At 37.4% G+C, this 26,035-nt stretch overlaps 2 protein-coding genes across 2 annotated transcripts; one reads left to right on the top strand and one right to left on the bottom strand.

The window, feature by feature from the left end:
* The first annotated feature begins 11,620 nt into the window (after positions 1-11,620).
* LOC130949084 (uncharacterized) lies at positions 11,621-12,022 on the top strand. Its single transcript, XM_057877911.1, has one exon. The coding sequence runs from the start codon at positions 11,621-11,623 to the stop codon at positions 12,020-12,022; it is 402 nt and encodes a 133-aa protein (XP_057733894.1).
* An 8,784-nt stretch (positions 12,023-20,806) lies between these two features.
* On the bottom strand, positions 20,807-23,795 carry LOC130949083 (protein FAR1-RELATED SEQUENCE 5-like). The gene is made up of 4 exons (XM_057877910.1): positions 23,060-23,795; positions 21,456-22,942; positions 21,272-21,352; positions 20,807-20,998 (listed from the first exon to the last, which is right to left on the bottom strand). Exons 1-4 carry the CDS (start codon positions 23,793-23,795, stop codon positions 20,807-20,809), a joined length of 2,496 nt encoding a protein of 831 aa, XP_057733893.1.
* Positions 23,796-26,035: the final 2,240 nt, after the last annotated feature.

Here is a 26,035-nt window from a genome sequence, read left to right as displayed (position 1 = left end):
TTCAACCGGAATACTAAACATAGAGTTTCAACCAAGTTCCACAATACATGTAGTCGGAGTAGATCTAAATGTCAATTATTTCTAGACAGAAAACATCCCTGCAAAATACTTGAGTGTAGACCTTACTGTGATCGGGTGTGACGTTTCTGGGTATCGCCATGCTCTCCTCACCAATAGATTTCTAGTGCCATGTTCGATGTCATATTCTGTCAACACAAGCTCTCTGTACCTGTAATTGACGAGTAACTCTCTTTCCTTTGAATTGTTCACCAACAAAAGTAGGTTATCATCCACGAATAGTATTGGATTTTCTCTGATGCTTCGACTCGCAAACTTGCAGTATTGCTCTAATATTTTGTTTCCATCGGCGTCTTCATTCAAGTGCCAAATTGCTGCGACATAACCAAATTCATTGTGTGTATGAGCGAGGAGTGCAACTTTTTCCTTGTGGGTTAGTAAATTGTGAACGGTATATATTGCACCTACTGGGATAGACACCTCGCTAAATGATTCATCTTTAACACTGTAACATAAAACAGACTTGGGTGTAGCATAGCTATCTCCTGTACCAGTTATCCAATACGCATGACCATTATTAAAAACAAAGTTAGGGTCAATTTTTTCTACACCAGGGAGACAATCAACGCAGTGAAACCATGTAGAACGCCTTGAACAATATCTAGAGAAAAAAACGTAAGCATCAGCTATGTCCCTTTTGCACATATGTATGATTGTGTATGCATCTGAGTTTAGTACATGACCGAAACCATATACTGGGAAATACGATCTACCGTGGTCCCTGTGGGGGTCGGAAATTTCTCTAGAGCATTGTGTTGTCGGATTCCACACCAAAAGTCTTGTGTCGTCTTGTTCACGGGAACTTGAAACATATGTTTCCCATTTGACACTCCCATACGAAACCACCCATGGATGCCAACTCCGAAGGTTGCTGAACATGCACTTCTTCTCCAGAAGCAGCATTCACTATATATAGTGAATCTGAACCCATTAACAGTAGTGAGTATCCAACATGAAACAAAACATGTTGATCTAACACTTTCTGCCTTTGCATGTGTTGTATGCATGTCTCTGGTTGGCGTAGCTGTCGGTGCCAGAATTTATTCAAGCACATACATCTCCCTACAGCTTTGGCACTACTTCGCAGGAAGATTTCTTGTAGCAGTTCATCCGGAATAATCGGCAAGGGAAGTTGGAATTTAGTCATTTTACTAGACGCGTGTTTTTCGTAGTCTTGGTTTTTGGTTGTGTTTACTTTGTAGTTTTTGAATTGTTGAAGTCTGTTCCTCTCTTTTAAGTATAACCTAATTAGTCTAACTTATTAATTGTGTGAGATGTTGCATCCAACGAGAATTGATATGGCAGAATATTGTATTTACCGGTGTTATCGTAACCTGTTTGAACTAGGTGTTGTACCATTAATTTGTCTCGTCTACCAAAGCTTTTTCCTACCCTAGTAAATAAATTCCGTTGGAATTCCAATAATACAGTATTTAGCTGTTTTTTATTAACTTTTATTTTTTGATATACTCACTAATCTGTTTACTTATTTCCAATTTTTTTTGCCTTATCACAACATTACAACCCCTCATCCTAAAAACCCATGTTACTCCCAAATTAATCATTTCCGCAGATTCAGCATAAAGTATTTCCAATACCTAATTAGGATGTTACCAGCTACCACTGGCATACCCTCATCCATGCAGCACAGGTAAACAACATTCAAGTTTTCCCATGATAAAAAAGTCGTTGTTACCAAATTTCTTACAAATAATGACCGGAATAAAAAAATACTTGTGATGGTAGACTTGTGTGAGACTTGATCAAAAATAAACCCATAGATGTATATACATTAACAAAATAACGAAGTCCAACACCATAATTTACATTCAGAAAATCAAAGCTATTACACAGAATACTAATCGAAGATTTCCACAAAAGTAAACATGTACATATAGACATGGCTATCGAAACACTACTACAAAATATTATTTCACCAATAAACCTTAAATAAAATAATCTGTCCTCTTTTGTCCTACGATGATGGTGTTATCTGGTTCACAGACGAGTCGGAAGAGTCAGATGGCGAATTTCTTCCATACCACCTACTAGGTCCTGCGATTGCCCTCCTACTAGGTCCTCCCACTGCACCTCCCCCCTGTTGACGGCGGTTGAACCTGCAGTAATTTTGGAAAATTTATTATATAACAATGAATATAATAAAGTATGTAGATTTACTTTCCTAAGTAAACAAGTTATTGTTACCTTGACTCGTGAGGACGCGGTGGTGAACCTTCTTGCCTCCGATGCTGCCGGCGTAATAACCTTTCAGTCTCAAACGCAGCCACCTGTTCATCCTTGTTGAAGTGTACGTTGCATCTGTCCGCCAGCCAGTGTTTGATTTGGTCCGGCAATATGTTGGAGGCATATATCTCATCAACGGCTCTGGGCATTTCTAACCGAACGAGTATGGTCCCATGCAAGCATGTGGAAGATACCCCAACCTGCGTAACTGAGTTCCAGCATAAGCCGTGGAGTTGGTCGAAAGAGAGATCTTATCCTCCCCATGTCGGCTGCGTTGATCCAGTAGTTATCACCGTCTCTAGTTGGGTGGATATGGAGACAGTTGTCTTGTTTGTCTATTAAGTACAATCACTGGTTGTGAAGAACGAAAAGTGCCATACAATGTGCTGTGGAATCCTTATATCTTCCTATAGTCAGAGAAACAAAATTAGATGTTAAACAGATTTTGAAAAAAATTAGATAAAAAAACGTAAGGAGAAGTGGTGTCTGCGGCGCCGGAAGTAAGCTTACATCTGTTGGGAATAGGTTTAGGACAAAAGTCTGTTCAGGGCATCTTCTCACGTTCCTTAAGGCACTGACGTAACTAGCCGGTAGCCACCACGAACCAAATGTTGAAAAGTCAATATTGTTAAGAATAAGAAACCATGGAAGGACAGAACCGAAACTTGAGAAGAAATCAATGTTAAAAAAGAACAAACCATGCAAGGACAGATGGTCATGTGTGTGGAAAAAATAGTTAACAAAATGAAAAAAATAGTTATCTGCTTACCAAAATTCTGGCTCCATCTTTGTTTGCTAATATTAGTGACTAGTCTCTGAAGTTGATAGGCGCGGTGAGTGAATTAGGAGAGGGTTTACAATGGTGTTGTCAAATGATTTTCTCTAGGAAGTCAAGTTTTACTTTTAAAGAGGGTAAAACCAGAGGTCACACCGGTTGGAAATGAAGTTGACAGGATATATTGAAGCCATCCATTAGGATTCAAACCTCATCACTCATCAAACCTTTTCGTAAATCTAAACTAAATAATAAATACACATAATAAACTCTAATTGAATTGTATTACTCATGTTTTGGTAAATGTAAATGTAGTTTAATAACCACGCATTGGTATACGTATCACTAGATGAATAAACATAACGAAGGTTACACATAATAAAATTAAAAAATAATAAGTTTAATATGTGTTCATATTTAGGTAAATTATTGAAATCAGTTTACTAAATTGTTTGACAAAATATACGAAATCATGCAAACCTTTCTTTATTAACATATCAGAATGTGCTGTTCCATTCATAAATTAACATAAAGTACTTCAAATAACATAATCATATTTTTTACGACCCAGTAGCTTTTTCAATTTCAGTAAGCGCAACACAAAACGTCAATAAAAAATTAACAGAACGTACTTAAAATAACATAACCAGAATAACTTATTGCACGCATTATAGTATTAAAAGTCTATGCAATGGACACAATTATTTTAATGCCTTAGGTATAAATAACTCAGAGCATACTTCCTAACCCCTTAACCAATCGCTCTTCCTTTTTAGATATTTCGTTGTAGTATTTCTTTGCTGCTTCAAGGACTTCTTGGAATTTCAAATTGAACGGATTCATCACCAGATCAATAGCCAGCCGTAATCTAGTGCTATCATTTACCTAGGAGAAAAAACAAAAGAATTCAGACGCATAGGTTAGATTAAAATTTTGAGATAATATATGAAACCATCAAACGAATTTTATTTTATAACTACCTTAATATTGTAGTTACTCCTCCATTGGCACTCCCTCATCCAGGTTGTCACCCAAACTCCACAATCATTCCTGGTATATGTAAAAAAAAGTTTATTGAAGTCTATAACCGACTTAACTCCTAAGGGAAAAAAAATCATAGCAGACGAAATGGTACTGTAAAAAATTATTATCTTCCGTAACCAAGGCTGGCCGAAAAAGCAATGTATAGCACTATTACAACATCAATAAATATGTTAGCGGTCTCTTTTACTTGTGCAGAAGGAAAATGTATTCATCACACGTTAGCAAATTCATTGATGCATCTCAGTAATTGAGAACTCAACAATCAATAATAACTTGTAAGGTTTCTTACGAGTCATCGTTCTGCTCGCCAATTTCTGCAGGGTGTATTATAGGATACTCTGAAATTACTGGTCTGTGTGTTGTTTGGTTAGCATAGAAGGTGGAGTCATCAAGCATCTCCTCAATAAACAATGCCTGTAATCAAAGTAAAATTTAATTCAGGTGTCAACTCTGGTGTCTGTTTAAGCAATTTAGAATCTATTTCCGCCTATTAGAAATTTTGCAACACTACCATTAGCTTCGCACAACGACGGCGTCTGGTTCTGCTTGAGACGCATGGTTTAGAATCCAGTAATATTAGGTGTCTTTGTTCTATATCAATTACAAGCAGGTACCAGTGCATGTTATCCTCATTCATTGGAACAAAAATCTATCAAAAATATACACAAATAAGTTATATTGGAATAAGCGTTTTTTATTTACATTATCATATATTACGAGAATTAAATTAGAAAGTTACCTTGCATAACGACTCAAACTCTCCCATGTATTCCTCAGCGTAATAGCGTTTCAAAGTCTTTGGGGAGTGAGTCCAATTAAGGGCAAATTGCTGAAATTTGATTTTTCATAAACATGTATAAGATCAATGGAAACCAGGAGATGGAGATCCTCTTAATGGTATTCACTCACCGAAAATGTAGTGGGTAAAAACCACAAGCAGGGAAAACCGGTGTCCTTGCGTGCATCACACATGAGCATGCTTGATGTGAGGTTTATGATCTGCTTCAGCGTTCGTTGATTGACGGCCAATATACAAAAATATAAACATATATTCTCTTGTTAAAATTATTTTATATGTTAGGAGTTTCATTTATGAAATTAACGAAGGCTAATGACTGAAAAATTCATACCTCGTCCACCAATGGTTTGTTCGGCAGCAGAGTATACATGACTCTCCTATTAGCGTGCCACAAGTTTGTCTGTGAAATTATCTCCGAATTCAGTTCTTTATCCTCCAGATCTGAACCAAAGACGTAGGTTACGACTGAAACTTCGTCCTTGCACAGTGCCATATCAGCTGGGGGACGGAACAGAACAGGCTTCCACTGATACAACGAAAACTAAGCCGTTATTTATTAATAGTAAACCAGCACAACAAATCTCTAACACTTACTTAACATGATATAACCCACCGCAGGTATCTTTGCGATTTCATTCGCTAGTGGCAATTTTCTGTCAGCCGGGTTGAAGTAGCTAACATATACAGCCTTGTTTAAGCTACTCGTTATAACTGGTTCTGTAGCTGTCTTCTTTTCAGTACCATCATCACTGAACAAACTTCGGCAAATAACATAATCATCTGGCGGTGTCTGTTCACACTTCGGAGACATTGAACAACACTTTGTAGCCATATGCGATTTTGAATCCGCGGCTTGATGAATGCTTGACATGTTGGATCTAATCTTCTTGGACGAATCCAGATTCCTCTCAAGAGTACCGGACGGCATGCTGAATCTGCTCATGATCACAGGCATTAATGTGGGGCTGAAGTTATCGGGCGGCCCATTTCGAAGATTGATTGTTTGTGGCATAGTTCCAAACACAGGATAACACGTCTTGGTCTGGGAAGCAATCAGGTTTGAAAGTGTATTCATCATCGTCGACATTTGCGTTACCACTTCTTTTAGGGAAGGTTCTACGACTGTAGTTTTACCGAAGTCGTCGCCTATCTCTTTGCTGGCTCCACCGTTAAAATTTACATGTAGTCGCTGGTCATGCATGGTGCTTCCTCGGAGACTATGAGAAACAAAACTTAAAAATATGAATACTTTATATTTGGAATCGTTATAAAAGGACTTCACTAGTTTGTGGAAATGTAATTTAATTCTAACCTTGATGACAGTTCTATCACTTCCTTATCGACAACTTTTCTTGAGATTTTTCTACTTTGTTCCTTTTTGGCTTCGTCGTCTCCCTTTTCTATTTTTTGTGTTGAGCGTCGCTTTCCTCTGGCAGCCATTGGGTGTTTTAGCTGTTTAATTTTTTTGTTTAAAAAAAACATGAAAAATACTGCAACATGTTCAGTTAATGAGTTGCACTCCACTAGCAGGCACAATTTCTTAAAGAATGACAAACATGGTAGGTTGTCCCTACTATTCAAAGGAGTTTTGACAATTGAGTGATATTTGGATTTTGGCCTTTTAATATATCAGGCAGTTTACGTTTCCAGTGTATATTCCTAAATTTTTGAATAAAAATAATTTACATAAAAATCTTTTTTCTAATTGGTAAAAGATAAGGCTCCAACCAATTTTTTTTTAAATTATTTTCGTTTAGTCGAGGTACCGATCCTTTAAATCTATTTGAAGTTATTCAACTCAATACATTTGTTTAATTTCCTTTTCTGTAGTCAAAGCTATTAAACATTTTCTGGTAACCGTCTATTTTTTTTCTTTTACCAATCGGTGACTGGAAGATTTGTTTTAATTTTCGTAATGAATGCTTGTCTCCATTAAGTTGCTCATAAAGTAACATGCTCATATAACAGAATTATGTTTGTTGTTATCTCTTGTTGTTTCACACACTCGGTCAAAGATTTAGTCCGCAACAGAGTTTAATGCGCGGCTAAACACTCGAAAAGGTTAGCATGAAAATAATACACGTATTTGCTGCTAGCTCGAGAAAAGGGGAATTTTTATTCCATTTCCTATGAGTTATATTCCTTTTCATTAACTATGTGTATACCATTACCTGTCTCCCACACAGATCTTTGATTTTTCGTTTGTCATGGTCACTCATCATCTAACTTATGGTGCACCCTAATTTATTGCCTAATGACTTTTTTGCTTTCCACCTTTAGGCCCGTTACCTATCACTTATAGGAGACTGAACTTCCCATCCCTCATCACAAAGCACTTCCTTCCCCGAAAGATAATAACGAAACTTAAAACTAACTATCAGTAATGTGTTTGGAACTTTTTTATTAGTATCATAACATTGGATTTATTCACTCTAACACTGGAACCATTAAGTGTGTGTTTGGATTTCAGTTTGCAAAGGTGCGTTTGCTTAAAATTGATTTTACAAAATTGATTTTGATGAAAAGTAAGTTTGGGTTAACGTGATTTATGTTTGGCAATATTTGTATCAAAATTGATTATAGCAAAAATAAATGTTGTATGGATTATACTACTCAAAATCACTTTTAGATAAAAAATTACTAAAAGAGACATCAATTTAAATTATTTTTTATATACAAAAGCAAAAACAGAACCTAACAAAAATAATATAAAAAATATTTATTATATAAATAAATAAATACAACAAAAAACTATGAAAGAGAGCACTATAAATTTTATAATGTTAAACAATAAAAAATATTCAATAATTTTTCTAATATTACCTGTACTCTTTAATTTAGTATTATCTTGGACTATAAATTTTCACTATTTATGGCTCTATTGTTATTTATAATTAATTTTTTAGTTATTTTGTCAATTTTTATAGGATCATAGTTTATATTATACAAAATTTTGATAATAAACGTAATAAATAATAATTACAATCACAAATTTTACAAAGTCAAAATAAAAATATTAAAAAATTAGTATAAAACAAAGATATAGTGCATCAAAGAATAGGAAAAAAATCATACAGATAAAAAATAATAAAAATTTCATAAAACCAACAACATATATCATATGAACAAAAAAATACAATAAAAATTACATAAAATTTATATGAATAAAAAAATAAAAAAATTTCATACACAACATAAATACAATGTAATTAAAGATAGAAAAAAAGGAATTGATATGAACAAAAAATAATAAAAAAATCATAAAATTAACATTGGACCGTGCGCATTGAACCGGAAACCGGCAAACCATAAACAACATACACGAAGCCGTTCACTAAAATACCTAGCGATCAAACCGTGAACACTAAACCGTTAACATTGAACCGGAAACCGCAAATCAATAAACCATCGGCACGAAGACCATTCAGTATGAGATCTAGTCACTAGACCTGACACATTGAACCGTTCGCATTGTACTAAAAACCGGTAAACAATAAACAATATACACGAAGCCGTTCAATAAAAGACCAAGCGATCAAACCGCGAACCCTAAACCGTCCACGATGAACCGGAAACCGCCTAACGATAAACCATAGACACAGAACCATTCATGATAAGACCTAATGACTAACTTGTACACATTGAACCGTACACATTGAACCGGAAACCGCCAAACGATAAACCAGAGGCACAGAACCATTCACCTTAAGAGCTAACGACCAAACCGCGAACCCTAAACTGTACATGTTGAACCAGAAACCGCCATACAATAAACTATTAGCACGAAACCATTCACTCTAAGGCCTATACCCTAAAACCGTACACATTGGACCGTGCGCATTGAACCAGAAACCGGCAAACAATAAACTATATACACGAAGCCGTTCACTAAAAGACCTAGCGATCAAACCGTGAACCCTAAACCATTAACATTTAACCGAAAACCGCCAAACGAAAAACCAGAGGCACAGAACCATTCATGGTAAGACCTAGCGATCAAACCGTGAACCCTAAACCGTACACATCGAACAGAAAACAGCCAAACAATAAACCATTGACACGAAGACCATTCAGTCTGAGATCTAGTAACTAGACCGGACACATTGAACCGTGCGCATTGTACTGGAAACCGGCAAACAATAAACAATATACACGAAGCCGTTCACTAAAAGACCAAGCGATCAAACCGCAAACCCTAAACCGTCCACGATGAACCGGAAACCGCCTAACGATAAACCATAGACACAGAACCATTCATGATAAGGCCTACTGACAAACTCGTACACATTGAACCGTACACATTGAAACGCAAACCGCCGAACGATAAACCAGAGGAATAGAACCATTCACCTTAAGAGCTAACGACCAAACTGCGAACCCTAAACCGTACACGTTGAACCAGAAACCGCCAAACAATAAACTATTAGCACGAAACCGTTCACTCTAAGGCGTATTCCCTAAAACCGTACACATTGGACCGTGCGCATTGAACCGAAAACCGGCAAACAATGAACAATATACATGAAGTCGTTCACTAAAAGACCTAGTGATCAAACCGTGAACCCTAAACCGTAAACATTGAACCGGAAACCGCCAAACGAAAAACCTGAGGCACATAACCATTCATGGTAAGACCTAGCGATCAAACCGTGAACCCTAAACCGTACACATCGAACGGGAAACCGCCAAATAATAAACCATCGGCACGAAGACCATTCAGTCTGAGATTTAGTAACTAGACCGGACACATTGAACCGTGCGCATTGTACTGGAAACCGGCAAACAATAAACAATATACACGAAGCCGTTCACTAAAAGACCAAGCGATCAAACCGCAAACCCTAAACCGTCCACGATGAACCGGAAACCGCCTAACGATAAACCATAGACACAGAACCATTCATGATAAGGCCTACTGACTAACTCGTACACATTGAACCGTACACATTGAAACGCAAACCGCCAAACGATAAACCAGAGGAACAGAACCATTCACCTTAAGAGCTAACGACCAAACCGCGAACCCTAAACCGTACACGTTGAACCAGAAACCGCCAAACAATAAACTATTAGCACGAAACCGTTCACTCTAAGGCGTATTCCCTAAAACCGTACACATTGGACCGTGCGCATTGAACCGGAAATCGGCAAACAATGAACAATATACATGAAGTCGTTCACTAAAAGACCTAGCGATCAAACCGTGAACCCTAAACCGTAAACATTGAACCGGAAACCGCCAAACGAAAACCCAGAGGCACATAACCATTCATGGTAAGACCTAGCGATCAAACCGTGAACCCTAAACCGTACACATCGAACGGGAAACCGCCAAACAATAAACAATCGGCACGAAGACCATTCAGTCTGAGATCTAGTAACTAGACCGGACACATTGAACCGTGCGCATTGTACTGGAAACCGGCAAACAATAAACAATATACACGAAGCCGTTCACTAAAAGACCAAGCGATCAAACCGCGAACCCTAAACCGTCCACGATGAACCGGAAACCGCCTAACGATAAACCATAGACACAGAACCATTCATGATAAGACCTACTGTCTAACTCGTACACATTGAACCGTACACATTGAACCGCAAACCGCCGAACGATAAACCAGAGGCACATAACCATTCACCTTAAGAGCTAACGACCAAACTGCGAACCCTAAACCGTACACGTTGAACCAGAAACCGCCAAACAATAAACTATTAGCACGAAACCGTTCACTCTAAGGCGTATTCCCTAAAACCGTACACATTGGACCGTGCGCATTGAACCGGAAACCGGCAAACAATAAACTATATACACGAAGCCGTTCACTAAAAGACCTAGTGATCAAACCGTGAACCCTAAACCGTTAACATTTAACCGGAAACCGCCAAACAAAAAACCAGAGGCACAGAACCATTCACCATAAGACCTAACGACGAAACCGCGAACCCTAAACCGTACACGTTGAAGCAGAAACCGACATACAGTAAACCATTAGCACGAAACCGTTCACTCTAATGCCTATTCACTAAAACCGTACACACTGGACCGTGCGAATTAAACCGGAAACCGGCAAACAATAAATAGTATACACGAAGCCGTTCAATAAAAGACCTACCGATCATTCACTGTAAGACCCTAAACCATTAACCCTATCAGAAATTTTTTTCATTTATTTCAATCACTACCAGCATAAATATTTAACTTTTTGTTAATGATTTTCATTTCTCTATAAAAATATAGTTTCGAACTTTTTATATATTATTTTTATTTTGGTCTATAAATATTAATTTTATTAGAGAATTAATTAGTAACATCTATTCAGTTATGTAAATTAAAATGATAATGTAGTATACAAAAATTATTACTGCATATGGTAAATAACCTGTTATGATTCATAGGATATGGCGAGGTTTACGCAATTAAATTCCAATTACGCCTTACTAGATAAAGTTATCACATGTTTTTTTTCAAGAAGAAACCATAAACCGCACCTAGTGGTATCAATAAATAATATTCCAATTAGGTAGGTGATGGTTAGTCTAGGACTACGAGCAAGAAGATGGTGCAATAAAGTGGAGACCATGCTGCATGACTACAAGAAGGAGGAAATGAGTTGGTGGTCTAAGCATAAAAAACTACAACTACAAACTATATGCTTACAAATTCTAACCCATACAACATGGATACTAGAAGGAAGCCCTCAACCATGGCAATCGAATGTTTGAAAATATTTCATGGAATCGATCGAACTGCATTCAGGATGCTGACGCAAGTCCTTCACCGTGAAGTTAAACAGTCCCTGATGGTGATGGCATTTCTACTGTCACTGGAGACAATGGGACTGAAGGGTATTGTGCAAACAGCCATAAAAAATGAAGGCTGGTTTATGAACAGTCTTGCCGATGAATGTGTCATCTGTTTGCAATGCTTACTATCTCAGGAGTTCTCTTGGGTTGTGGAGAAGTCCAGAAAACTCGATACCCTCGGACACGTGCTGAAAACTGAGCTCACGTTATACCAGGTTCATAGGATGAGATCCGTCCTCCTAACTCTAATTCCCGATACCCTATCAACCATTTGATCTAGAATTCTAGGCGACATAACGATGGATGCGGTGTGGTTGGAGTACCAGAGGACTCCTAAAGAACTACTGGGTTTCAACACACCGGACCAGTGCATATCGGTTGCACCAGAGGCATTGAGTAGACATAACAATGGCCGAGGAATGCATATGCAACAAGGAGGAAGGCAAACTGAGCAAGATAAGGGAAAGCAGAAGTACGTCTGCAAGGAGCTGGATGACGCGGAACGTCCAAAGACACTGACTGTATGCTTCGGTCGAGAGTCCATGCCCACTGCAGAGGGCATTGCTGAGTTTTTCTGCCACATGTTTGGTCATGTGGTTTAAAGGGTGACAGTCATGCCTCGGAGGGACAAAGAATCGGGTGATTTTGCTTTCGTTCTTTTCAACGACGCATCAATCCCGCGCATTATCATGGGGGACAAAAATGTCGTTCATCATACCATACAAGGCATGAAATGTTGGATCAGATGGTGGACAGGAACACATTATCGCTGTGTGAATTAGTCATACAATATACGATAAAGGTTAGTGTCTTTTTTTCAAAATAATCTAGTTCCAACAGAAACTTTACTTGTTAAGGGAGATGAAATATACGTTGTAGGCTCATTTTAATATCCAAGTTAGATTATCTTTCCATGTTACTTGATTCTGTTGATAGAATCTTGATGAATCTGGTTCCTTATTCGGCTGTGGTCATGAAGTTTAAATTGGAAATAACAAACCCTACGACCATTAATTAAGTTAATGTCGTTTGGAGTCCTACACCATGTACCTCCCAAACACAAGATATTATTATGTAGTTGGACTTACTGGGACTAACGTAGGAGACATAGCAGGAATGTTTTTTCAACTATATTACTTGAAGTTCACCCTTTTTAGTTGGTCATTTTAAATTCGGACTGGTGTATGTGGCAGACAATTTGTGTATAAGTTTTAATTTTATTCGTGGGCCCTAAAGGTGTTGTTAGGAATAAAAAATCTTTCTAAAATGTCAAGGATTATACACTATGACCAAAAATTCTAAATGACATTTAAGTGGGCCCGTGCGTATAGGATCATTTGCATTCAGTAGCATTGTATTTGCATGCAGTAGCAGTCAATATCTGGTCGATACACCGCTGATAACCAAACATAGACGCAATAAAATAGAAAGCAACATACGCACCATAAATACAAACCATAGTATATCACAAGTGATCACCAAATGTCAAACACATTACATCACATACAAAATAACACATTAAGGATAACATTTTGATTTATTACAATAGACAAGAAAGTTTATAGGTCTGCATAAATCTGTTAATTTGACCCCTGGTTGACAGACGATTCAGGAGAGGTCTGGGGTCGCTGCCGCTTACTAGGACCTGCCTCAGCCCCCCCACCATGTTGCCTCTTGTTTACACTGTAGTTGAGTTAAAAAAATTTAGGCAGAAAACATGATAACGTGAAAAATTAGACCAGAAAATAATGGTCCATTTTTTACTCACCCTGACTGCTGAGTATCGAAATATTGCTGTTGTTGGATCCGGCGGTGATTCCTAAGGAACATCTCAGTCTGATAGACTCTAAGTTGGGCTTCTTTGTTGAAGTAAGCCCCGCACACCGAAGCTAAGCGTTGAACGATATAGTGAGGCAAAACCTTTGCTGCATACAGTTCATCAACAACACACGGAGGTTCATCTTTCCGGTTAATGTCCCGGACGAGCATGTAGAACACTCCCCAGCCAACGTACCTAAGCTCCACACTCAGTAAAGAACTTCGTCTGTACATGCGCCGTATCCTCCCTAAATCAGCTCCCTTTATCCAGAACCTGTTACCGTCTTGCTTGGGTCTGATGTGGAGGCAATTGTCTTGAGTGTCAACCAAATAAAGATCAGTGGTACTGTACCACTTGAAGAGATTCACAATATTAGGCGGAAATTTTACATCATCCTGTGGCGGAACAAGACAAAACCATGGCAACTTAGTTTTCCAAACGTTTTTTAACAGAATCATAACAACGAAAGAAGGCAAAGTTGTGGATATACGTACATCTGTTGCAAATAGCCCAAACACATAGAACTGGTTGTACGATTGTTGAATGTTCCTTAATGCATTAATATACCTAAACCAACATGTAGAAACAAGAAGGAGTAAAACACAGTGGCCCGAAACCATAAAAGAAGGGAGTTGCCAAACATCTTGTGACTCTTTATTTAATTAATATATGCATGCAGTTATTTCAATATGGTCTATTTTATTCTTCACAGATACGGTTGCTATCAAAGGAGGTAGTAAAAATTGAAGAAGATGCTTACCGGAATCCAGACTCCATTCTTGATTAATTACTTCAACGATGGCTGTAGTTGAAGGGAGGGAGATGCCAAGGAAGTTTTCAGATGAACAATAGTTGATTCACGAACGTAACTCACCTTTTTTCATATCATTTGTTTTACTATGTGACTATGTTAGATGAGAATTTATTAATCCTTTTAATGTAAAATTAATCCAAACGTCGAATCAGTGGTAGAGGGTACTTATTATTAGCCAACTCTGTATTATCCAAAATTTTGGAAAACGTAACATAAACTTTAATTCATTTATTATCAAAATGTTTTGAAAATGTGTCGTTTATAAATGTGCAAAAAAATTTTTAGTTTTATGTAGTTTACTAATTTTCATTAAAGAATCTAAATATAAACAATAATAGTTATCAAATAGGTAGTCACAGGCATTTTAAAAAAGAAAAAAAGATACCCAATAATAAGGTTATTTAAAAAACTGAATTTAATTTTAAAAATTTTAAAACGTTTGTTTCGAGTTTCTAGCGGTAATTTAATCTAGCATTAATTTCGATAGGATCAAATGTTGAAGAATTTAATTTTCAAAGAAAATAGTAGTAGTTACGTATAAACCGACTTATTAAATTAATTATTTTACTTAAATCTTAAAATGTGTTCCAGCAACTTTGCATAAATTAATGCGGTTAACAGCAATCAGTTAATAATATCATTTTCCTAGGATTTCTTTTTTTTTTTGAAGTTAAATTAAATTTTATTCAGTATTTCGTTGAAAACAAACTTCGAAGGAGAGGGATTTACGGGGAGTTATTGGGATAGAACAGAATATTTGTTGGAGATTATCGAAAACCACAAGGTTTAAGTAGCTAAATTACTCACTAATTTTTTTTTTTAAAATGCCGCGTTTTTTAACCCCTCATTTTTTACTTTATATTTTCTTTTGATTCACAAGCGTGTAACATAAGTATCCTTCATTAGTCAGTATTCACCTTCCATCTTCCTTCAAAAAAAACCCTTAAAGCAACCCCAACATAACACAGAATACACTGCTGAAGGCATCGACTCCAACAGCTTCGTCTCGGAGAATATGTCAAACAAGGTGAAACTCTATCCTAACTCTTCTCCTGATAGTGGTCGGTTGTTAATCATCATCTGCATGTAGTGGTAATGTACTAAAAATGCAATCGTAGTAAAATCAAATTAAGATGGTTAAGCATTTTTTAAATGATTGGTGGACTGATTTGGGTTTCTGATTTGTTCGTCTGAAAATGATTTTATGCATTTAGGTTTGATTAAGATTGTTCTGTTAAAGATTCAATAGATCACGAAAGTAAACCATTACAACAAAATATAGTTGCACTGTGTGTGGAAAAATTGAACCACCTAGTTTCCAATTCCAAAAACATGCATGTGTGTTGATTTTAAATCAGAAGCTTCGATTGTATGGGTTTTTAAAATGAACTCTGACCTTGTTTCTTTTTGAACTTGGCAACTGTGTGACACTTGCCATAGACGACGACTTTGAAGGACAAGGGTAAGAGAGTCCAAGAGATTGATAACGGTACGACACAGAGCTACAAGATGAGGTTTCTGAAGCCAGTAATAAGGCCTTCAATGTTCAAACTGGTAACTGACATCCGTTTCCTTAACACCTCTTAATTTTAGAGTTTTTGTAATGCTATCGATGTTTTGACAGAACTTCACCAATTTGTAACAGTCATTACCTATAACTCCCGATGAGCTACCAAACCGTACCCCCTACCTGGACCTGGTTGTGCCTGACGGAAGGAATAACCCCTGTCGGTGCTTCTGGACGCAACTCCAAAGTGGAAAAATTGCATTGACTCGAGGCTGGGAGGAGTTCTATCAGATGTACAAAATCAATCTGGACTCCATGCTATATTTCACACACAAAGGAAACTCCACTTTCCAAGTCAGGATTTTTGATTTTGGTGGCATTGAGAACTCGTACCAACTCCGTGATCCTGAAGAACCACCATATGTAAGGATTGGTAATTATGAAATTGCAAAGTGTATCAACATCCCTCCTTCAGCCAGTGCTAGAGCGGTTACGGCAAAGGTCAAAAGCAAGTGGCCTTTCTTTGTGATGGACCTAACTGCTCGCATGATGTCGTCGCGATTATTGGTAAGCGTTAAGTTGTTAAGACATTTTGGTTGAAATATTGTTTTATTGAAGTAAGCGTTAAAGTAGATAATACTAACTGAAATTTCTTGTGTTATAATCAGCCGAACGTCCCTCATCTCAGTCACTTCACTGGTCAGAGGCACCCTCTCATCCTCACACATGGCCACATACAGGTCGAAGCTACATATACATGGTACAGTGGAAAAATGGATGGTAGCTTCGGCGTTATTTTTGGAGGATGGGAGAACTTTGCTTCATTGTGCAACTTCAAGCCAGGTGGCGTGGGTGTCTTCGAGGTGATATCAACGGAGCTAGTGACGATCATCCAGGTTCGATGCAGATAGGATGCATAAGGATGAGTGATTGAAGGCGCTTAGCCCCTGTGTTTGACCTCATTGTCAAAATATATCATGCTAAGACTTTTCCAGTAGGTGTAGAGAGTATTATATGTGTCTTGTTTGTTGAACAGTTATAATGACTTTTTTTTTTGGTGTTGTTAAATTGAAATCAACTTTTGGTATTAACTAAAACAGCATCGCGTTCGCAAATTAATTATGTTTGTGATCGTTTTTTAATTGACTTTTCCATTCTAACTTGGTTGGACAAAACTTAGTTTCTCATTAAAAATGGCAGAGTTACCTTTTTTTTTTTGAAGAGTAGCCAGAATAAATTGATTACTTTGTTGGGCTTTTACGAAAAATTATAAAAAAATGTGGCCCAATAGGTGAGGAAGACAACAACTCCTCAAATTTTTGTAGGTGAAATTCTCTTTATATGTTGGGTTTAAAATTGACACTTTAAGGGGGGGATTTTTCTAAAAAATTGGTTTGGTTTGACATTAAAATGTTAAAGATAAAAAAGTTTGTCGAGAAAGATGAAAACACCGGTAATGTTTGAATGAAGCCGTATGTAACCAGTTTTTTTTTTTTTAATCTTGGTTTAATGAAAAATGTTTTGCGGTTTGATATATGAAATAGAATAGTAAAAAATTAGTTCGGCCCAATCAATGAGTATAATAGCCCAACCGTAGTTTCTTTTAATGACTCTAGGGTGGGTAATTTATTGTGGTTGGGCAAGGATCTCAGCTGGGCCACTGGTCTATCGTGGAGTGTGTGCCTTTTTTTTATTTCTTAAGGGGGCAATTATATGGTACAGATCAAAGGATATAGATTGAATGGGATGTTGACAAGGGGCGAGGATGGTGGATGTAGGGGACATGCTTGGCAGAGCTCTGCAAGCTTGCATGCCAATTTTGTTGATGGGGGAGCCGGCTGATAGAGTAAAATTATGTGGTTCTAATGGGTGGTATGTGGGCTGGGTTATTGCGTTGTGTTTTTGGTCTTGGTCTTAAGCGGTAGACTTGTTTAAGGTAGTTGGGCCAATGGGTGGTGTGGGCTTATTCACTTTGCAGTGGAGATCATGTGGTTTCATTTTGCAGGTCTAGAGCATAGTTAAGAAGAGGTGGATCTGGAAGAGAAGAACGAGAACCATAAATTGCCGATCCTAATGAGATAAGACTTTATCCACATCCAAGATCACACTATCCAACACCAAGCGAGGGTTGTATAAATGGGCAGATTGTCTTCAACCCCATCAACGCTCGTTCGGTTGAGGTTTTCCCTAATTCCACAAATCGTCACAATTAGCGGTAGTATCGTGGATGCCCTGTATTGTCTCACAAGGATGGGTAGTTTCTCGCTAAATCAAAGTGGCTCTATCGTCGATACGATGGTAAGTTCTTCTCGGTTTATGGAATAATTTGTGAATTCATTATATTGGGTTGAGTATTTGGACATGATTTTGTTGGAACATGGATGTTAATGTATATAATTGATTTGATGAATGACTTATTGAGTGTTTTATACCTGATGTGTCTGTCTGGGATTTCAGATTATGTTCGGGTTCGCAGTGTTCATTCCAAGTGTTGCTGGGTGGAATTTTGTGATCCAAGATGCACGTTGGTCGATGAAATTGACAGCCATGGGGTTGCCGTCGCCATTCGGATGCTGGAAACTGCAGTCACAGGTGTCGCCGGAAGCAGTCGTATTGAAGGAATCCACTGAATACCCGAACCCAAAGCACCCAACAAATCTGACCATGAAGGTAAGACAATGGCGTGATAGTTGTAATGTGAATAAAATTTTCAGAGTTAATTGGTTAGTCTATGTTAACACCAAATTGTCGGAGGTACCAGCGGGTGACGGGAAAAAGGTTTGACTGAGAAAAAAATATAGATGCTCGTGTCTGTTTGAATGAAAGTTGGTATGGAATTGTTGGTTTCTTAGCGCTAAGGCATGGGTATTTTGTGGTTTTTTTGTGCACTGGTAAATCCATGGTGAATTCCTTGTGACCCTACTGAGTGAACCGATGATTGAATTTTCGAGGTTGATCCGTTTCCGTCACGAGCACCGGGATGTGGGAAATGATTTTCAGTATCACTCCCTACTGGTCGTTATGAAAACATTTCAAACTTGACTAGTCATTCTTTGCATCAGTCAAAGTGGATCACAATTAATTCATATACGGATTCAGCATCGTACTAGAAAACCACGAAATATCCATGCTTTAGTATTAAGAACTCAGGAAGTGCATACCAACCTTCATTTAACCAAACACTATCATCTACCTTCCTCCGTCTGACTTTTATTCCGTCACCCGTTGGTAGCTCTGACAAAATTGGAGTTGATACTCCTTCCCACTTAGCCGAACAAGGAACGTCTTCTGTAGTCGGCTTGACACACTAAATTAAAGTTCGACAACATGTCATCGGCTACAGACCTCGATAATACTGCCTTGAGTTTTGTCTTGAAAAAAGCAAAATATTAACTAACGATATCTCATTTTATTGCACGACGAGGATGCGCAAAAGGAACAGATGACGTTGCTTCTCCCCCGAGACTTGAAGATGGTGAAGACGAGAAGAACCATTTCCAAACCAACTTAGACACTTGTGCTGGGGTACCGATTCATTTTTCCCACGGAAGATATCCGTCTAGAGGTTAAAAAAAAATGCTTCTTTTTTCTAATTTAGAGTACAAGTGTCCCGGCTGGTGTTTGGGTGCATGCAGTATAGCTATTAAAAGAATACGACTAATGGAACTTTGGTCCATGTGATGTATTTCTTTGAAGTTATATACTTGTATGTAACATAGGCTGTTGTTCTGTATGTAGGTAGAACATTGGGAAAGAAAACTCATGAAGAACCTAGAACCCACAGGCTAAAGGGTAAGTAGCAGTTTCGTGGATCCTTTTTCTTCAGCTTTACTGAATTCATTGATTTTTTTGGTTCATCTATTGTGTATATTTTTCATGATGAGTTTTCTTAATATCAGGTCATAATAGTCTACAATGTTACGGATGCTGGATGACTACATTTTGGAAACATTCAAGCTCTCAATCCCAGGGAGCAAAACCATGCCTATCAAAGTAAAGTCATGCCGTAGTGAAGGATCTGATAACATAGAAAAATTAGCTATTGTACAACTTAAAGGAAATGTCCGCAGTGTTTCAAACATTTATTGTTCCTAGTGTTAAATTTTGTCAGTATGTAAGACTCTAACACCATCAAAATGTTATTGAACCTAATAATCGAAACTATGATATGAGCCATTAGAAATGTGTTGGTGTTTACGAATCTTCTGCTTCATATATCTATATATATTTTCAAACTTCTTTCATACACAGTGTGCCATTTCCCCTTGAATAAAATTTTCAATGCATACAGGAAATCCATAATAACAAAGTAGATTCACAACCTCAACGTTACAAAAGAGATTTAAAACCATGTATGAACCATTAAACCTTGGATAATACAACCCATTCAATTTAATAATTTGGTTGCTAAATCAAATGCACTAAGAAAGGAAACAAATCAATTAACACAGCTCTATTTTTTCAACAGTATTGCATAACCACAATGGTAGGAAGTCCTTACCCCAAATGCAACCACAATAAACAGCACAACTAAACTACAGCAATGTAAGCAAAACACATGCATATTATTCAACATTGTTGTCATCATAATGGAATAAGTACGGAAAAAATCAATTTACACAACTTTAATTGATCAACTGAAATGCATAATCACAATGGTAGAAAGTCGTTACCCAAAAGTCAACCACAATTTACTGCAACGAGAATACAGCAATGTAAGCAAATCACATACATATAATCGAACATAATTATCACCCTAATGGACATATTCATAGTTAACGTAAATAAATACAACTTAAAACTCCTCTAAACCAAGCAGTGACAATTACATTGCGGTCAGTAAATCAGGATAGATCACGCTCTTAGAACCAATTATACTTGCATTGCACTAAATTCAGAAGACTAATTCCTTGAAATGGTCAAAGTGTCCTATGCATCGACGCGAACAATGCCATGTACAATCCTTGTTTGTTGCCACAAGACAGTGACGACGGTAACTGATCTCGGACATCCATCTGCACATGTCGTGTGTCACATTTATCATCAATGACATCATTATCGCATTCATAGTTCGTGAATGAATGTCTCTTGTCCTGTTGTGACTCCTTCACCTGCTGATAACATGATAATCCCCAATCAAAAACTATAATAATGCATACAACCATAATTTTTACGCATGGAGGAGTTTTACGCATAACACCTGTGTTAACGAGTCGAGATTTTTATTGAAAACACCATTCCTGGACGCGATGTCAATGGATTCGCTGCTTTCATGGAGACTCATCTGTTTTATAATTTTTTTTATTTGACAAGAAGAAGTAGATCTTCATTAGTTTACCCGGTTCATGACACGGAAATTAGATGTTTACATTCAAAAAAATTACCTCGACAAAAGTGTTGTCTTTACCCTTCCGGTTCCTCATACCCGTCGTCGTAAACTTCCTTGTTCCACCCTTTTTAAAATGCTGCCCAAACAGAGGAACATTCACAAGTTTAATGGTTTTTAAAGGGACACACACCGAACAAGATTTTCACAGCAGGAGTCTATTTCGAATAAACAAATCGTACCTTGGTATTAGGTCCTGAGTGGTGTTCAGACTTAATTGAGAATGACCTCGAAGAATTAGCAAACCTTTCTGGACTAAAACCTGAGTCCTTGGCTGATGCATTGTCGTATGATCGATTGCGAGGATTACCTTCCACCCTATGCTGCATCAGATCTAGACAGCGCTTGTAGTAATGACCGTACTTGTGGCAATTAGAGCATGCTCTCTTCTTCCTCCAAGAAGACCTCTTGGAAGGGGCTCCTTTGCTTTTGACAACAAAGGGATCGTTGATGCCTTCCACGTTAACATTAGGAGTTGACTTGCCTTGTTTGCGTGACTGCAGGCGGATAACTAAATTGACAAGTTCAGACTGGACTTCATCAAAGTCTGCAAGATCCTTGCAAGCAATATCACACAGCTTGTTGCAATTCGATGCCAACACTCCAACTCGAAACTTTAAGACCCTTTCGATGTCATCATTCACAGGCATTTCTGTGCTAATAAATTCGTTCTTTGCATTCTTTGTCCACCTTTTGTATATCAACGAATCTGGAAACTCAAGTATGTTTTCGAACTTCATGGCACAGAAGATATGACTACAGGAAATACCACGTGATTCAAACAGCTTGCACGAGCACGAGAATAGATTCTTACCTCTATCGACTTCCACCCGTCGATCTTTGGCCGGGTCTCCGAGAGCAGTCACACTGAACTCTACCTTGTCCAAGGTTGTGCTTAGTACCGTTATATTCAAAGCCCCTGCCCTCTGAATCTCATTACGAATTTCCTTGAAAATGTTTCGCGTGAAATAACATGATGCAGATCTTTCATATACCTCCAACGAGGTAAGCATCACTGGCTCTGAGCACTGAGACTTAAAGTCAACTATTAATTCGTTGTTTCTATACTCCTTTAAGGCCCTATCCAGGTTATGCATGAAGTCAATGAGGGTGTTCTTGCGATTAACATAAAATCTGATGAGAGAATTTATACCTTCACAACGTGATGTCGTCCTTATGTAACCGAAAAACTTATCCCGGAGGAAACAATGGGACCACATCTCACGAGTTTCGTACGTCTTTTCCATCCAGGTACTGCCAAGAAGGTTGTGCTTATCCAAAATGGCTGCCCATCTCCGATCAAAGTCTCTCTGGTCGTTGTTGTCGTATATAAGACCCTTAAAATCGCGTAGGAAATTAGGATTCTTTATATTTTCACATGCATTTCTCTGCAGATGCCAGCCGCATAACCGATGGGTCGCATCAGGCAGAACATTCTTGATTGCATCTCGCATGGCAAGGTCTCCGTCAGTTATTATTGCTTTTGGACTTTTCCCACCCATCGCTTCAACAAAGGTTTCCAACAACCACTTATACGTCTCTGTGGTTTCGTCGGATAGTAGGCCGGAGCCGAAGATAACAGTCTGCCCGTGATGATTGCATCCAGAGAAAATGACCAAAGGCTTGTTGTATTTATTCTTCTTGTAGGTTGAATCAAAGGCAACAATATCTCCAAAGCAGTGATAGTCGATAATTGACTACCCATCTGCCCAAAAAATATGCTCCAGCCTTTCGTCACTAGTGAACGTATACTTTCCAAAGAACAGCGGATCATTGTTTGACTTGCCAATCAAATAGTTTATTGCCGCATTGGCATCCCCGTTTTTAACTTTTGCCCGACGATAGCGATCGATGTGGTTGTACAAATCTTTCCGTGTGAAGCCAGCATGATGATATCCACCCTTCTGGAATGCAATATACCCCATAATATGGCAGCTCTTGACACCAAAATTATGAAGATTTTCCACTTGGACTCTATCAGTCACAGTAAGACGACGATTGGCCGATACCAGATGCGCAAATTGGGGTGGCGTCAGATCGTGGTTGTGAGATTCCACAAAACATGATACCTTCCATCTACCGCAGTCGTAGTCAAGCTTTACCCTAAGCCGAGCTGGACACTTGGTTCGCGTTAGTGACCTTGCCTCCCTTGATCTATCATCCAGATCGAGATACCTCATATTTCTCCAGCCCTCTTTGTTGCAAACAAGTTGCCTGCTAATGATTCTACCTTGATTATCCCTAACCACGTCGTCCTTCCTCATTACAAATCCATGCCAACAAGAATAAGCGTTATAAAATTGGCAAGCCTCATCCTCCGTCCTAAACTTCAGGTTCCAAATATCCTCCACCATTAAATCCGCTATTCTTTTTACACCATAAACTTCTTCACTCTTGCTAGTGGAATCCAGCGAATCCACATCGTCGTCATCAGCATCATCTTCTGCATTCGGTTGATAATCGAAATCATCACCCAAATCATTATCAGAATCATTCTTAACATCATCCTCTTTTATGGACATAATTTAACCCCTGCCATAATTTTACCCAAAAATGTCAATAAACAGAGCCAATGGCAGCAACGAAGGAAAGCTAAACTAAGCTGCATGTAAAATTAAATGAACCAAATCCAATTAAACTAACCCAATTGTTTTGGACCCCAGTATTAGGTTTTAATTTCAATTCCCCAAACCTAGCCACAGCATAGAACTGGACAATGTTGCTTTATTTCCAAAATCCAGAATAGCAACCCAACACCGTAAACAGAGAACCGTTGAAAAGGCATAGACTATCATCAAAATTAAACTAATCTGGATTAACAAAAAAACTTAATCGGACATACCTTGATGAGAACCAGAGGTTGAGCTTCAACGGATAAAAAATGCACTGTCGGAGTCGGAGGGAGGTGACCTTTACCTAATCCGACGCACCTAATTCGAAGGCAGCCGAAAAATGAATGTTGGTAAACCAGCTTCCAGCAGCCACAGCTTCAGATCTAGCAGAAGTTCTGCTACAAAATTCTCTACCGGAGCCACATCAGTAAAGAACGTTCGCCCTCTCCTGAGTTGACGTCGACGCCAATCCGACGAAAGCAGAGTACCAGTTCCGGAACCTGTTACTCGAATGAGATCATTCTTGCTAAATGGACACTAAAAATCAAAGAGGGTTGGGTAGTGGGTTCTAGGATAACAAATTCTAGGGTTGGGTAGTGGGTATAGAACGAAGGCGAAAAAACCAGTGGGCAGTGGGTTCTATGCGTTTTCCAGGAAGTGAAACATGAATTAAAGGCTTGTGAGACATGCATGTTGAATTTCAGAAAGTGATGGAGGGTATTTTATAAAATGAAAAACAAGTTAGAGATTATAAATTATAATTATAAATGTTCCTCAATACACTATATAGTATATGTATACAATAATTAATGTAGTATTTGTTATAGTATATATTCATTAAAGGCTTTTGTTATTATCAATGAATGCAATTAATGCAAGGTTGAAAATTTTTTTGATCAATGGCTGAGATGAAGACACATGTGCAAGGGTAACTTACCCACAAAATTGCCATGGGTTTAGAAAAAATCACCTAACTATTTTTCTTCCTATTTCTTTCCATCCATTTTCCTTCCTCCCATTTTCACCTCAAACAAACACACCATTCATGTACACTTTCATCACTTGAGATTCACTTGAGATTCAAAAAGTAATCTATGATAAATGCCTATTATTGTTGTATTATTACGAATGATCACATGCATCTATTTCCTTTAGCGAATTTCTCTACCAATAAATAAGGGTAGTTTTTTTTTTTTTTTCTAGACACACTCGATGCAGAAACTTTTGACATGCTTTTTGAACTTATTTTATATGAATTCTAAATCAATGGTTTTAATTTAAGTAATTTTAAAATTTCTAGAAACATATATTAATTATACATTAGAATATACTGAATTTTTTTTGTAGGCTTATTTTCTGTCTTTTTTTTTATTTTTTTTAAAATCATAAAAATGGAAATAAAAGAATAATATTGCAAATTAATTTCCAAAAAATTTTAATCGAATATTTTTATTCTCAATAACAAATTTTATTATTAAATTAGGTATAATATTTAATTTTGATAAATGAATCAATTGTTAAGTTCAATTTTGATAACTTTTTTTGTCATTATATAATAAAAACATAATAATCACTAAAAGTTTTTCAATTTCTTGTGCCAATTTCTTTATATAGATGAACAATATGATATAAGACTGATTTGTTGAATGCAACAAAAATTTAAAAATTTATTTAATAATTAAAATTTATTAAAAACTAAAATATTTGAACATTTCTTTTTAGAAAAAATTGATTTAAAATAAATATTACTCGAAATGAGAAAGAAAAGTTTAGAGGCCAATAGCTTTATTAAAATTTGGCCAGTACTTAATCAGTAAAAGTAAAGTGAATATTCTCACATCCTTAAATAAAATCTCCCACTATTAAAATCACCTATAATAGCTAATTGATGGCTACAAATCACAAAATATATTGGACTTAGCACTCCTCAAATGAAAATGATGAGAAAAAGAGCAACATTATCGAGAAACACAAAAGTAAGAAGTGAAATCCCTAAGTATATTAGTCTCAAATCCAAATACCATATGTGCTTAACTTTGTATATATTCAAATTTAAGTATTATCCACAGTATGATTTCTGAGTTCTGGGCATGGATATCAAAAACCGTTGCCATTCTTGCAAGAAAAGAATTATCCAATTCGGAAGGTGT

The sequence above is a fragment of the Arachis stenosperma genome, chromosome 9 (assembly GCF_014773155.1).
Source record: "Arachis stenosperma cultivar V10309 chromosome 9, arast.V10309.gnm1.PFL2, whole genome shotgun sequence".
Lineage (NCBI taxonomy): Eukaryota > Viridiplantae > Streptophyta > Magnoliopsida > Fabales > Fabaceae > Arachis > Arachis stenosperma.
The sequence above is the reverse complement of the archived record's forward strand: the minus strand, read 5'-3'. Positions and strand labels throughout refer to the sequence as shown.